Here is a 13,097-nt window from a genome sequence, read left to right on the forward strand (position 1 = left end):
GTGGTCTGTCCTCATTGTGTGAAGTTTGCATTTTCTCCCTGTGCTTGTGTGGGATTTTTATGGGTACTCTGGTTTCCTCCCACATCCCAAAATATGCAGAATGGGCTTGTTGAACACTATAGATTGCCCCTAGTTGTGAGCGTGAATTGTTGTCCATCTCCTTGTGCCCTGCAATTGGCTGGTCACCGTGTCAGGGTGTGCTATATTTAGCTGGGATAGGCTCCAGTACCCCCGGGACCCTTGTGAGGATGGTTTAGAAAATAAAAGAAGGAATACAACCAATTCAAACACAAACAATTTAGATTTGTATTCACATATATAAAAACATCTGAATCACATTTAAAAGTATATCTCAAATAAAATTATAAAACTACTATAAAAAGGATGAAAAATTCTCACACTAAAGTATTTAACGTGTAATCCAAATACAAATGCTGAGTTGCCCACACTGGAGGGGGTTTGGACAGCGACGATTACTAAAAAGCTAACATCAACTACATTTCCCAGATTTCTTCACGCGTTGACGTCACGATTTTTTTTGCCCAATGACCGAGCGCAATAGTAACGTGACCACAAGTGCAGCAGATTTGAATCGTTGAGTCTCGAGCAGAAAGCGTATTATAATAGCTTTCCTCAAAACTAAAAAACAAGGTTTGTAATTTTTGAATTTGTTAAATGTGCTGAATTCGATGTCGATATTGGATTTTGTAGTTTTACTTCGGGGTGAGAAATATTAACGTAAATCCACTAACAGACCACAGTTCAACCTAGCTTGTGTGGGCACCCAATTAATATTTCTCGTCGTGTTTGATTAAAAGGTCCATATTTTGAGATATCGTCACAAGAAATATAATGAAATTATGATTGTTATGATTGCTCATTTACAGATTTAGAGAAACACTGGCGAAATGGAGCATCGAGCTAACAGCGGTCTGTCAAACATTCTTTATATGCAGAAAATCATTCTAAGGCTGATTAAATAATTCTTGTGTGTTCTCCACAGATGTGATTTTTCTAATGGACGAGAAATTCGACTTTGATGTTTCTCTCTCACCTGACAGGTAGAAACTCACCTTCCTCTTCAGAAAAAAATAGTTATGTATAATTATGTATGGACAATCCAAATTCATTAGAATCTGGCTAAGGAAATCGACAGAGGGGAGGCATCAAAAATGTTATTATCATCTATTCTACCAATCGTAGCTGGCCGATCTACGATAGTTTCTTGGCAATCTACCAATAGATCGCTATCTATGTCATGGGCACCCTTGATATACATACAGTATGTAATTTTTGAAGTATTTAAAAAGAAAAAGTTAGGGTTGAATGAATATTTGATTTTTCATTCAGACTACTCTTGTCCTTAATGTCTCACAATGTCTCTCATACACGACAACTTTTCAGAAAATGTAGGCATGGGTTTCCTAAGGCCTTTATCCAACTTAGTGCTTTACCCTTTATTTACCTTTTTTATCACACACTCACTTCGTCACATTGGCACCCCAAACTCATGATTGACCAATGATTTGATACCCCAAAACTTTATCTATTTGAGTACGCAATCATATATGCTAAACTTTCACTGAAAGAGTCAGAAAGGTACTGTAATGTGTCAATGCTCACAGGTGGTTGGGTTAATAGCAAAGTGTAAGTCAATACTGAGGCTGAAAACGTATCTTTTTCAATGTTTTCCATCCGAAGCTCCATGAGTGATAAAGACAAAGATGACGTTTTTTTGGACATGTCCCACCATCTGGTTGAACCTATGCCCAACAAATTGGTGTCCTGCTTGGAGCAAGGGTCTGGCGAAGCACAAGTAAAGTGGAGTCCTCTATCGGGTGACCAGCTTGAAATCGTGTGCCAAGAGGCTAAGCGGCTAGCTGATCAGCTGCAGTGTGGCAAGGGTCCCAGTGGCGAGGAAGAGCCTGCCGCCCAGGGGTCTCCTTCCCTAGTCGAAGCAGATAAGGAGAACTTCATCCAAGACGCCACTGCCAAACTCAACGTGTTGGCGACGCCCCTCAGACATTGTAGCCCTGTCAAACGGCAGACCTTTCTAGTGCAGGATAGCCCTATGAAGGACTTGCCCCCAGCTGTCCAGGAACGCTTGCGGCGAGCAAATGCCGCCTCCAGTTCGGGATCCTCCGCCGCTCCGGCTACTCGTGCCTTCACACGGCTTAGCTCAGCAAGCCCGGCTGGTGGCGTCAAGACCCGTGCACCGCTACGGGGGAAAGCGGGCCTAAGTGGCGTCTTGCCTAGCAAGCCCAACGTGCCAAGGACTTCGTCTTCTGTCAGCAAGGGCGCTGAGCCCCTAAAAACCAAAGTGCAACGGCCAAACAAAGTTGGTTCTTTGTCTTTTTTTCATCCTACAAGTCAAGAAGCCCATGACCTCACACTTTTTTCTTTGTCCAGGTCGTGTCAAGTTATAAACCAAGTCTCGATTTTGCCGGCCGAACCAAGTCTTGCACTGATATTGTTTCAGTTTCCGCCAGCGTTGTATCCGACATCAGCAATTCATCTCACAACTCCAACGCAGTGGCGAAGAAGCGCACCTTTGCTCCGCCCACAAAGGTGCCTAACTATTGCGATTTGTTGATGGTGTTTTAACGGTTAGTGAACATCATGTGTGTGTCGTGTCTTCCACTTGAAGGTGGTTAGGAGAAAGTCCGGCATTGTGGTGGCACCAATTCAAAGCAGAAAGACGACAGAAAGACACAACACGTCGTCGTCCTCGTCTTCGGTGTCCAGCTTCAATTCCAGTCTTTCCTTGTCCCCGTCTGCTGGTTTGTTCATTGCTGCTTATTTGACTCATGAATAACTACGGAAAATGTTGAAATTGTGTTGTATGACGTGCCACTGCTAATCCAAACCTGGTACTGTTTATTTTTCCCTGAGTGGAAACTATTAGCAAATTAGTGTTTATATATCTGTTAGCATGGTTGAATTGAGTATTTAATGACTTTTATTGGCATATACAATACTAAATGTATAAAAAATGTCAGAATTCAAAATTTTGGCATGAGGAAGCCATTGTAACACTTTCAGGAAAGTACAGATAGCCTGGTAAGTGCTAATCAATCGAAACAATTTGAATGAAATAAAGCTGATAACTGCTCATAGTTTGCCATCTTAGTAACTTTGTCCTCCTCACAGGTAAAGTGAATTCCTCCATGAACCAGTGTCTGAGGTCTTCAACCAACCCGGTTGCCCCCGGTGTTAGCAGGCCCGCCAATCAAAGCAAACGGCGCTCCAGCAAGGGTGGTGCCACAACGGTTTTAGAGCGTACAATGACGCCGCTGTCTTCAGCCAGCAGTAAATACAGAAAGTTGTCAGAGCCTGTCAAGGGTCTCAGGACTCCAACCCAACGCCAAATCACGCCTGCAAAAACATCTTTGGATAAGACTCTCGGTGCACCCATCAATGCATCAACGTGGACTCCAAGTGGGCGGAGCATAAAAAGACACTTTACGACTCAAGATCAGATGGTCGCATCCAGCGGAAAAGCATCAGGGCAAGGTCAGGAAGATAACAACTCGTTTTTCTCAAACATTTTCACATCAGCTGTACATAAACGCTTTACAGGGCACCCATCCATGCATTTTTTTCCCCATCATAAAAAAAGACAACACGAGCATGAACTAAAACTGAAAAAATCATACTGCCATATAGCCTAACATAAGCTCACTGGAAAATAAATATTTCATTCCGGAATTGACAGCATCCACAAATAAAAGTTTACTCCTCCATCCATTTTGATATTAAATCAAAAGAATTCTGACTTCCATATGACATAATCAATGATTTGAAGAAATATCCAAATCATAAAACACAATTTATAGAAGAAGGCTACCAATTCAATGGTGCCTTTTCAACAGGAATCAATGAAAATGATGACCTTTTACAGCAATTATTAAAACGCACACTTTTCTCTTCTTTTGTTCAAGGTTTTTGTTCTCCGGATCTTTCGAAGGTGCTAAGACCCAAGAGGCTCGCGTCCGTGGCCTGCATGGAAGGGTTTGTTATTTTAAATGACTAACTAACAGGAGCTTGATTCAATTATAATGGCTGTTAAAACAATATTTGCTTCGACTAACTGTTATTGGATACAGTTTTTAAAAGTTCACATTTAATGTTAAATGCAAACTATAAGCCAAGTTTTAGACGTGCTAACTATTGTTACATATACAGTGGTACCTCTACATACAAGCATAATTCGTTCCAGGACCCAGCTCGTATGTCGATCTTCTCGTACCTACATACGTAATGATTGTGGGTAAAGAAGTTTTGTTCTAAGACAGGGTGCCATTGGCTATCGGTGTTGTGTGCACAAGTATACTTCATTACCGCGCGTTATGCGTTTTTTCTGGTCCATATGTAGGAGAAACTTGTGTGAAGTAACCGCTCAGTGCTCGTAGATATCTGTTATACATGAAAGAGATGCGGCAAAAAGCTACAATGTTAAACAGCCTCTCATGTCATGGCCACTTGGCTTTCTTACATCTCAAATTTTTTCTCGTATCTAATGCTAATTATTTGCTCGAGATTTTCCTCGTATCTTGAGCATCTCGTAGGTAGAGCTGCTCATATGTAAAGGTACCACTGTATTAGACATTGTACAGTACTAATGGTGACATCCCTGTGGTTGGGTTCTTATGAGATTACCAACTATGTTCTTCCCGCTCCCTTTAGCCTTTCCCAACTACACGGCCAGCAGTCACCCCCTACAGGAGTAATCAGGCCCATGCAGTTGCATTCCCAGCGTCCCTCTGGTCTCCCCACACCGGTCAAACGTCAAACCGCCGCTCAGACGCTTGGCAGCCACCCTCGAGCCTCCAGGTCCTCCAGAAAGCAAGTGACCCGTGACATCGACGTCCCCTCCGGGACCTCTCCAAGGTGTCTGTCCAATTCTACTGTTATGGTTGACTCCTTGAAGGAATTTGTGTTAACATTTCTTTTTTTACCTGTGTAGTCCTGCTCCCAGAGATTCTAATGGGCCAGATCTTGTAGAGATCCAACCATTTTGTCTTGAAGACCAGCCTCCTGCCAATCAGAGCGGGCCAAATAGTTCAGAGAGCGAGGAGCAGCCTCCTGTCCAACCGAGCAGCGCAAATAGTTCAGAGAGTGAGGAGCAGCCTCCTTCTAATCCGAGTGTGCCAAATAGTCCAGAGAGTGAGGAGCAGCCTCCTGCAAATCCAAGTGGGCCAAATAGTCCAGAGACCGAGGAGCGCCCACCAGAGCCCAGCAAAGAAGCCATTATCCCGCCAGAAAGCACCACACAAGAGGTTGGCATAAGAGCACTTTGGACAACCTGACATGGTTTCTAAATGTGTCCCCTTGTCCTCAGGTTCTCCTGCTGGACCTTCCAGTGCTTAAGCCCCAACCTGTGGAGAAACTGCTCATAGACCTAAGGAACACTCCCGACTTGATTCGCAACAACAGCAAAACTTGTGCCGGAACGCAGGTGCTAAATATTTTCACTTTGTAACGTGGCCAAGTTTGAACTATTATGTTTACAGCACTCGGAAATCCATCCATGTGTTGAATTGAGTTGTTTTGTCGGCCGTTTTTGTTTTTTAAAATTTCTTCAATTTATGTTGCGAACTCGTTCTCAGCTTGAATCGTTGTGGTTGAAAAGTAACATATGATTAATTCAAAGTTTTTTTTGTGTTACAGCAGCTGATTGATTTAAGTTCACCACTCATCAAGTGGAGTCCAGAAGACAAAAAGGAGAACAACGCTCCCCTCATTAATTTATCCTTCTAAAGTACACAGATGGCATGTGTGTCGCCCTGAAAACAATGATTGCTGTTTGGGATTTTATCTGTTTTGCTGCTCTTAAAAATTCTCATTTGAATAAAAGTTGTACATTTATCTTCATTCTACTTTTGTTTTATAGGATTTCTATTTTCACAGTCTTTAACAGAAATCAGATAGAAACTTTCCGTATATGAAATTGTATCAGGATGCTTAACTCAACTGCCGGACTAAGGTACGTATTAGGACACAAGCTACAATTCTTAATCAGTAGGAGGCCCATAACATCTTCAATTGAAGGTGCTTGACCAGGTTGGGCAACCTATTCCAAAAAGGGCCACAGTGGGTTTTCGTTCCTTTGCACCAATATATGTAACTACATGACTTTTTTTCCACGCCTGCAGCTGCTTCATTGCCATTCACATTTATAGATGTCCAATCTATTTCAACTGGGGAGGCTAGCATCGACTGATCATGTCTCACTGCAACTGACGGTGATAGACGTCCATTCCCATTTGCCTGGAGTCGTCAAACTACCGCAACCAATGGGTAAGACTTTAAAGATCTTTTACTTTCACTTCTAACCTCTTAAAAAAACTGCACTCAGCCCGATTTCCAATCGCGTTATCGTATAGAAAAAAAAAACGTAATTATACAAACGTTTAATCTTAGTGAATTTTGTATAGGTTTGAAATTTCTGTTAGTGAATGGCTATTAATATCCAGACTTTTGCGATTACTGACAGATTTAAAAATGAAACAAGATACCATGTGCTACATATGACGTTTATTTATCTTCTTTTTTTTTTTACACATTACCAACTTGATCATAAATACGATTAAAAATCCATACCCACATAACTTTTAACAATTGCGTCCATTGTGGGGAAGCTGCCCGTAGATGAAAGTTCTTGTTAAGTCAAACTGAACTTTTTTTCTCCCTTTAAGTGTTATAAAAAGTGGGGATACACAAGTTTTAGAAAAATATAAAAATGGGTTATCAGTCAATAAACCTGGCAGTGAGGTGATGAGCTATGTGGGTGGAAGTCAAGGGTCAAAAATGCCATTTAAAACAAGAGCAAAAAACAAAGCAGAAAGAGCACTAAAACCCAAGCAACGTATACTAAAAAAAAGACACGCCGCTAAAGCACCACCTGAAAATTATTTCAACTGTATGTATGTAAGCATGCATACTTGCATGTATGCATGCATACATGCATGCATGCATGTATGCATGCATGCATGTATGTATGCATGCATACATGCATGTATGTATGCATACATGCATGTATGCATACATACATGCATGTATGCATGCATACATACATGCATGCATGCATGTATGCATGCATACATGCATGTATGCATACATGCATGTATGCATGCATACATGCATGTATGCATACATACATGCATGTATGCATACATACATGCATGTATGCATGCATACATACATGCATGTATGCATGCATACATACATGCATGTATGCATGCATACATGCATGTATGCATACATGCATGTATGCATACATGCATGTATGCATACATGCATGTATGCATACATGCATGTATGCATACATGCATGTATGCATACATGCATGTATGCAAGCATGCATGTATACATGCATGTATGCAAGCATGCATGTATACATGCATGTATGCAAGCATGCATGTATACATGCATGTATGCATACATGCATGTATGCATTCATGTATGCAAGCACGTATGTATGCATGTATGCATGCGCGTATGCATGTGTGTGTATGAGTGTATGTATGTGTGTGTGTATGTATGTGTGTATGTGTATGTGTGTGTGTATGTGTGTGTATGTGTGTGTATGTGTGTGGATGTGTGTGTGTATGTATGTGTATGTATGTGTGTGTGTATGTATGTGTATGTATGTGTGTGTATGTATGTGTATGTATGTGTGTGTACGTGTGTATGTGTGTATGTGTGTGTATGAGTGTATGTATGTGTGTGTGCATGAGTGTATGTATGTATGTGTGTGTGTATGTATGTGTGTGTGTATGTGTGTGTATGTGTGTGTATGTGTGTGTATGTGTGTGTATGTGTATGTGTGTGTATGTGTGTATGTGTGTATATGTGTGTATGTGTGTGTATGTGTGTGTATGTGTGTGTATGTGTGTGTGTGTATGTGTGTATGTGACACATACACACACACACATACACACACATACACACACATACATATACACATACACACACACACACATACACACACACACATACATACACACACACACACATACATACACACATTGTGTGTATGTATGTGTGTGTGTGTGTGTGTATGTGTGTGTGTATGTGTGTGTGTGTATGTGTATATGTGTATATGTATGTGTGTGCATGTGTGTGTGTGTGTATATGTGTGTATATGTGTGTGTGTGTATGTGTGTGTATGTGTGTGTATGTGTGTGTATGTGTGTGTATGTGTGTATGTGTGTATGTGTGTACGTGTGTACGTATGTACGTATGTACGTACGTACGTATGTATGTGATAAGGATTACTTGCCTTGAACCAGGATCAATCTACTGATTGGTTAAGCACAACTGAATGGAAATTTACCAGAGCACGTTAAAACCAATTGACATCCCCTTCTTTAAGTTGTGCTGTTAAAAAAAGAATGTTTATTCAAATGTCTGAAATTGTCAAAAATATTGAAATTGCTTTGTATTTTTTCCATTACTTCTGTTGACATATACAGGGCTTTTCCACTTATCGCCCTGAATATGTTAGATGTGTACAAATCAGATTGAAACGAGACTTTTGGATCAAATCGTTATCCAAAGAATATCGCAAAATTGACTACACATGCATTAGAATTTTATCAAATCCTTTTGTGATGAAGACGTATAAGAAACTAAGCATAAAGTAAAAAGATAAAACATACAATAAACCTGTCTAAGTTGAAAGCATTTTACATAAAGTACAGAGGTACCTTGACTTACGAGCGCCAACTTAACAACCTTCATGTCTGGAGTCGAAAGGGGAGATAAATCGACCCCCCCCCCCCCTCTAAAAAACACTGCTAGACTAGCAAAAGTCTCGACACCCTCTATGGAGACGTTAGGCGCGGCGGCCTTTCATTGTGTGCACACACAAAACTACAAAAATTGCCACCAGGAGACTACAACCATGCAAAGGGATAAAGTGGCCTTCTCCACTCAATTCTACTTGCACAAAAAGACAACAATTCACAAATTTAGAAAAATAATACGAGGACATTAAAATCAGTCTCTGGTGGCAGCACCTGCCTGCCTGCCTGCCCCTCGTGTCGAAGGATAAAGAACCCCTCCCCTCGCCCACCAGGTGGGAACGGACGGGAGGATAAAACAGTTTGAGTGTGCTTGGAAGCCAGTTTTAATATTGGCAGTTTGAACAAAAAGTCACTTTTGTACCAAGTGGCTTTGTCCAAAGAGGTTTGATGCCAGTTTTAGTGGAAAAGTTTTTAAGCCGTAAATCGAAATCCGTCGGAAGCCACTGGCGTCCAAAGTAATTTGTATCCACTTGCGTAGAGCGGTTTGAAGCCAGTCACGATTTTTTTGGCTGAGAATTGATTAAAAGCCAGTTCCCATGGAGAGTGGTTTGAACCCAATTTTGCCAAATTCCTTCATGGTGGGTTGAAGCTGATGTTTTTCTTTCTTTTTTTTGTTCCAGGTGGGACGGACTTAGTTCTTGTCAGAAGTGGTTTGAAGCTGGTGACGGTCGTGGCAGGGGAGGCGGGCGCGGCCGAGGTAGGAGCAACCTTTCACTTATCGCCGAGGCCCAGGTAAGCGACGGCTCTCTGGACTGCGTCCTGTAGAGGAACCAGCACGCCCTCCAGGAGGCCTCCGAGAGCGCTAAGGTGGCTCGCGTCCAGATGCAGGTGAGCCAAGTAGAGCAAGCCACAGACGAGTGCCAAGAAGACGACCAACCTGAGCATGAGGGACAGGAACCCGCGCCTGGCTGGGGCTTTGGCGGCCGAGGAGGGGCTCAGCGCCGCGTCGCCGCCACCCCGGTACAACGACTCCGAGTAGGAGCGGGACTCGGTGTAGACGCTGTGACGCACGCGGGATTCGTCCAGCCAGAAATCGCTGGGCTTTACAGGCCGTCCCGCTGCTCCACGGATGGGACGCCTGCAGGTGGCGCTGTGGGTCAAAGAAAATAAATTTAACTCAGACGTCAAATCTCGGTTAAGTTCTTGATGCCTGATATTGTGCTGACAATTCATTCAACTACTTACAAAATGAAGACCTTTTTTGATGAAAAATTAAACATTTAACACAAATTCTATTCCATTTTTTCTCTTGTAAAACAATGTAACATTTCAAATGAAACAACGAAACTGTCTTGAAAAAGCGAAATTAAAAACAGTCATGAATTTGTTCCATTACTTCATTTTGTTATCACCAACTATTATTTTAACTTTTTCCTATTTGTTTAAACACTTTTACTTTAGTTAGGAAATCTGTTGACAAAGCTGAACCCACAGAAACTCAAAACAAAAGATTAATATAAATGATGTTAATTTCTTTTTTCTTACAATCTTTTTATACTTACAAAACTTTAATGCACAATAACTAAAAATGATTTTACTTTTATATTCCTTCTACGGGCATTTTAAATTTGACAAACTTTTCTTTAATACAAAAAAGAAATGAAGATTAGGAGAAAGACTGTCTTTTACCTGATGCCTGTCGGTGTGTTGATTTCATTGGCAAGAATATCTTCCACCACATTCTCGCTGCTCTTCACTGGAGTGCCTTCGCTAACTGCCATCTCTTCCACAACCTGTTCAGACAGATTTGAAGCCATTTTATATCAGTACATCACACATGTGACGGCACATTAAGATGGACAAACCTTGGTCTGTCTTCTGCTGCTGCTTCGCACGGTGACTGGAGTTTTTCCTCGGCTGCGCACGGGATTCTCCACGATGGGAACGGCCTCTGTTTCGGTGCTGGCAATTTCCTCTGAAAGACATAACATTTCAGTTTTTTTGGCTTTAGTGATGCAGCGTAACATTAAGAAAAAAAACGTTCAGTTTGGCCCTTCACTCTCACACAGAACCATTTTTTTTAAAATTCAATAGCCTGGTGGTACTTCTACTTATGAAATTAATGGATTCCAAAAACTTTTTTTCATAAAAAGTAGTATTTTATAAATAAAATAAATTATCTAATTTGTTTCATGGTCCTCAAAAAAACCCTTAGCAACTAAACCCTTTAAAATGATCAATGAAAATTATAAGAAAATTATTGAATGTATTAAATTAACAACAAGCAGAGAAGAACATTTCTATTAGCGCAGGTGAATAACTGTCAAAAGGAAGCCAAAGCAGATGACTCCATGCACACAAACATCTAAAACACTTAGCATTAAATTGCTGTCTTTTCAGACATAATCAACTGTATATCCTGCATTTTTTTCAAGATCAAAAATAATCACCGTCTTCCTTGTCACTGTATTGATCAGAGTTGGTGTTGCCATTCTGGTTGGTGTCAGCCTTTGGGAGCGTGGTGACATCGGCAGGGACCTCAGCTTCCACTACCAATTCCTCCAGAAGCTTCTGCAGCCTCTTTTCATACAACTTGCGGGTTGAAGCTGCACAGAGACAAATAAGGGTTAGCACTGAAGGCATAGGTTTGAAATGCACGGCCGGCCACTACTAAAAACCTTCCACAGGTGGAAAAACAAGCGCCTGCCATTGTCACATGCCATTTTAGGCAAACCCAAATATATTCTGGAATACTAATGTGTGTTGAAAGCTATCTTTGGTGCATGCTTCTATTTATTTAGGGAGCAGAGAATGTTTATGTTTCCGATTCTTTGACGTCACAGTCCAATGGTCAAAAAGGCTTCAGTTACTTACCCTCAATAGGTCCTGCGTCCACTCCATACTTGGCAAGTTGATGTCTAAGGTCATCATCAGTGAGATCTGTCACCTCAATCTCTACGCGTGGTTTATCCGTCTTCCTGGTAGCTTTCTGCAAGGCATTCAAAACGATCGATCCGGTTAAATCAGCGCACAATGACAAAAGATGCACAAAAAAAAAAAATCAAGTTCCACTCCAATGGTAATACTCACTCTCCCCGAGCGGCTTTTGTTGGAGACCACGGGGGCGGGTAGCTCCTCGTCGCTTGAGAAAGTGTCGACGGGCGGGCTACTTTTGTTGTTCTGCACCGTCAAGTTTTTCAAATAGAGCTGCACGTACACTTCTTTCTTGTGTTCGCCGCTTGGAAGCACCACGTTATTTGCCGCCAGCTCGTTCTTCAACTTGTCTTTTGTGAGCACCGATGGATCCTCGAGAAATTCTGCCATTTTTTCGCCCGGGATAGCTAATCGTGTTATGGAAGTGTTAGCGGATAACGGAACGGAAGGAAAGAGAACGCGCCTTGTTGTCAAACAGGATTGACTGGCGCCTAGCCGCCGATGCTAGCAGGACTCTCGCTTATTTTGACAAATAAATCCGCGCGAATCGCGTTTAGCCGGCCGAACTCAGTATTTTAGGAATGTTTGGATTTTTCTATTATAATTCCACGCGTTTTCCCTCGTGGGGGAGAGAAGCGAAAGACAAAAAATGGCAACCAACGGATGTTAGCAATTAGCTTTCAACCGGCCCACTTGTCTCTTGTCTATCGGCGTTTCGGAGCACGACCAGGAAGTTTGTCGCCTCGCTATTGGCCAAGCGGGGTCAGTAAGCGAGACTGTGATTGGGTCTCCTTGAATTGAACGCTCTGTGCGGCGGAGGCCCAGCCGCCCGATAGAAAGAAAGAAAGTACTACAACTACATTTTGTCTTCGGCGTTTCACAAGTTGCTTTTGTTTATATTGGAAAACTGTACAGGGGGTTGCTTTAATCTATATTGTTTGAGAAAACAGCTCAACAAGCACACCATTTGTGACTAGGACGAGGAATGGCGGCTGCGCGTTCAGCCCTTTTGTTTACTACACGCAAGCTTCACAGTGTCAAAGATGTGTAAATTCTCCCCAGGTTTCTCAAATGGGAGCCACTAGAGGGCCATTAAATCAATCTGTTTTTAAAAAGACGCGGTCACTGCTGCATTTTCTTTTGACGTATTGAGTCAATATGTTGAGCTGCAGTCTTGTCTTTTGACCAGTAGAGAGCAGTGCGTGCTATGTTTTCAAAATGGCCGCTTCCGCCTGGTTGTCAATTTTGGTTCCGGCCAACAATGAAATAAAATAATTATTATACTAAACTAAACAGTGCAGTTTTTTAACCAATTTGCAATAAAATCATTTCCAAATGATTCAAGGTCGACGATTTATCTGATGCATCACTCATTTTAAAATTAAAAATAAATCCTGTTTTACTCTTTCCCTG

At 41.7% G+C, this 13,097-nt stretch overlaps 2 protein-coding genes across 3 annotated transcripts; one reads left to right on the forward strand and one right to left on the reverse strand.

Annotated features, from left to right (window-relative positions):
- The first annotated feature begins 524 nt into the window (after positions 1 to 524).
- LOC144215619 (uncharacterized) lies at positions 525 to 5,874 on the forward strand. Of its 2 annotated transcripts, none has more exons than XM_077744670.1 (12): positions 525 to 651; positions 888 to 930; positions 1,004 to 1,061; positions 1,702 to 2,338; positions 2,410 to 2,568; positions 2,648 to 2,780; positions 3,151 to 3,513; positions 3,942 to 4,011; positions 4,687 to 4,890; positions 4,967 to 5,279; positions 5,342 to 5,458; positions 5,671 to 5,874. In XM_077744670.1, exons 2-12 carry the CDS (start codon positions 909 to 911, stop codon positions 5,758 to 5,760), a joined length of 2,166 nt encoding a protein of 721 aa, XP_077600796.1. In that variant the 5' UTR covers positions 525 to 651; positions 888 to 908; the 3' UTR covers positions 5,761 to 5,874. The 2 variants fall into 2 exon arrangements, with proteins under 2 accessions (XP_077600796.1, XP_077600797.1); XM_077744671.1 differs by having other exon boundaries at positions 5,674 to 5,874.
- A 2,503-nt stretch (positions 5,875 to 8,377) lies between these two features.
- On the reverse strand, positions 8,378 to 12,514 carry LOC144215815 (lamina-associated polypeptide 2, isoforms beta/gamma-like). Its single transcript, XM_077744972.1, has 6 exons — positions 11,841 to 12,514; positions 11,625 to 11,739; positions 11,201 to 11,356; positions 10,616 to 10,725; positions 10,440 to 10,543; positions 8,378 to 9,900 (listed from the first exon to the last, which is right to left on the reverse strand). The coding sequence occupies exons 1-6, from the start codon at positions 12,072 to 12,074 to the stop codon at positions 9,522 to 9,524; spliced, it is 1,098 nt and encodes a 365-aa protein (XP_077601098.1). The 5' UTR covers positions 12,075 to 12,514; the 3' UTR covers positions 8,378 to 9,521.
- Between the last annotated feature and the right edge of the window lie 583 nt (positions 12,515 to 13,097).

The sequence above is a fragment of the Stigmatopora nigra genome, chromosome 22, assembly GCF_051989575.1.
Source record: "Stigmatopora nigra isolate UIUO_SnigA chromosome 22, RoL_Snig_1.1, whole genome shotgun sequence".
In the NCBI taxonomy this organism is placed as follows: domain Eukaryota; kingdom Metazoa; phylum Chordata; class Actinopteri; order Syngnathiformes; family Syngnathidae; genus Stigmatopora; species Stigmatopora nigra.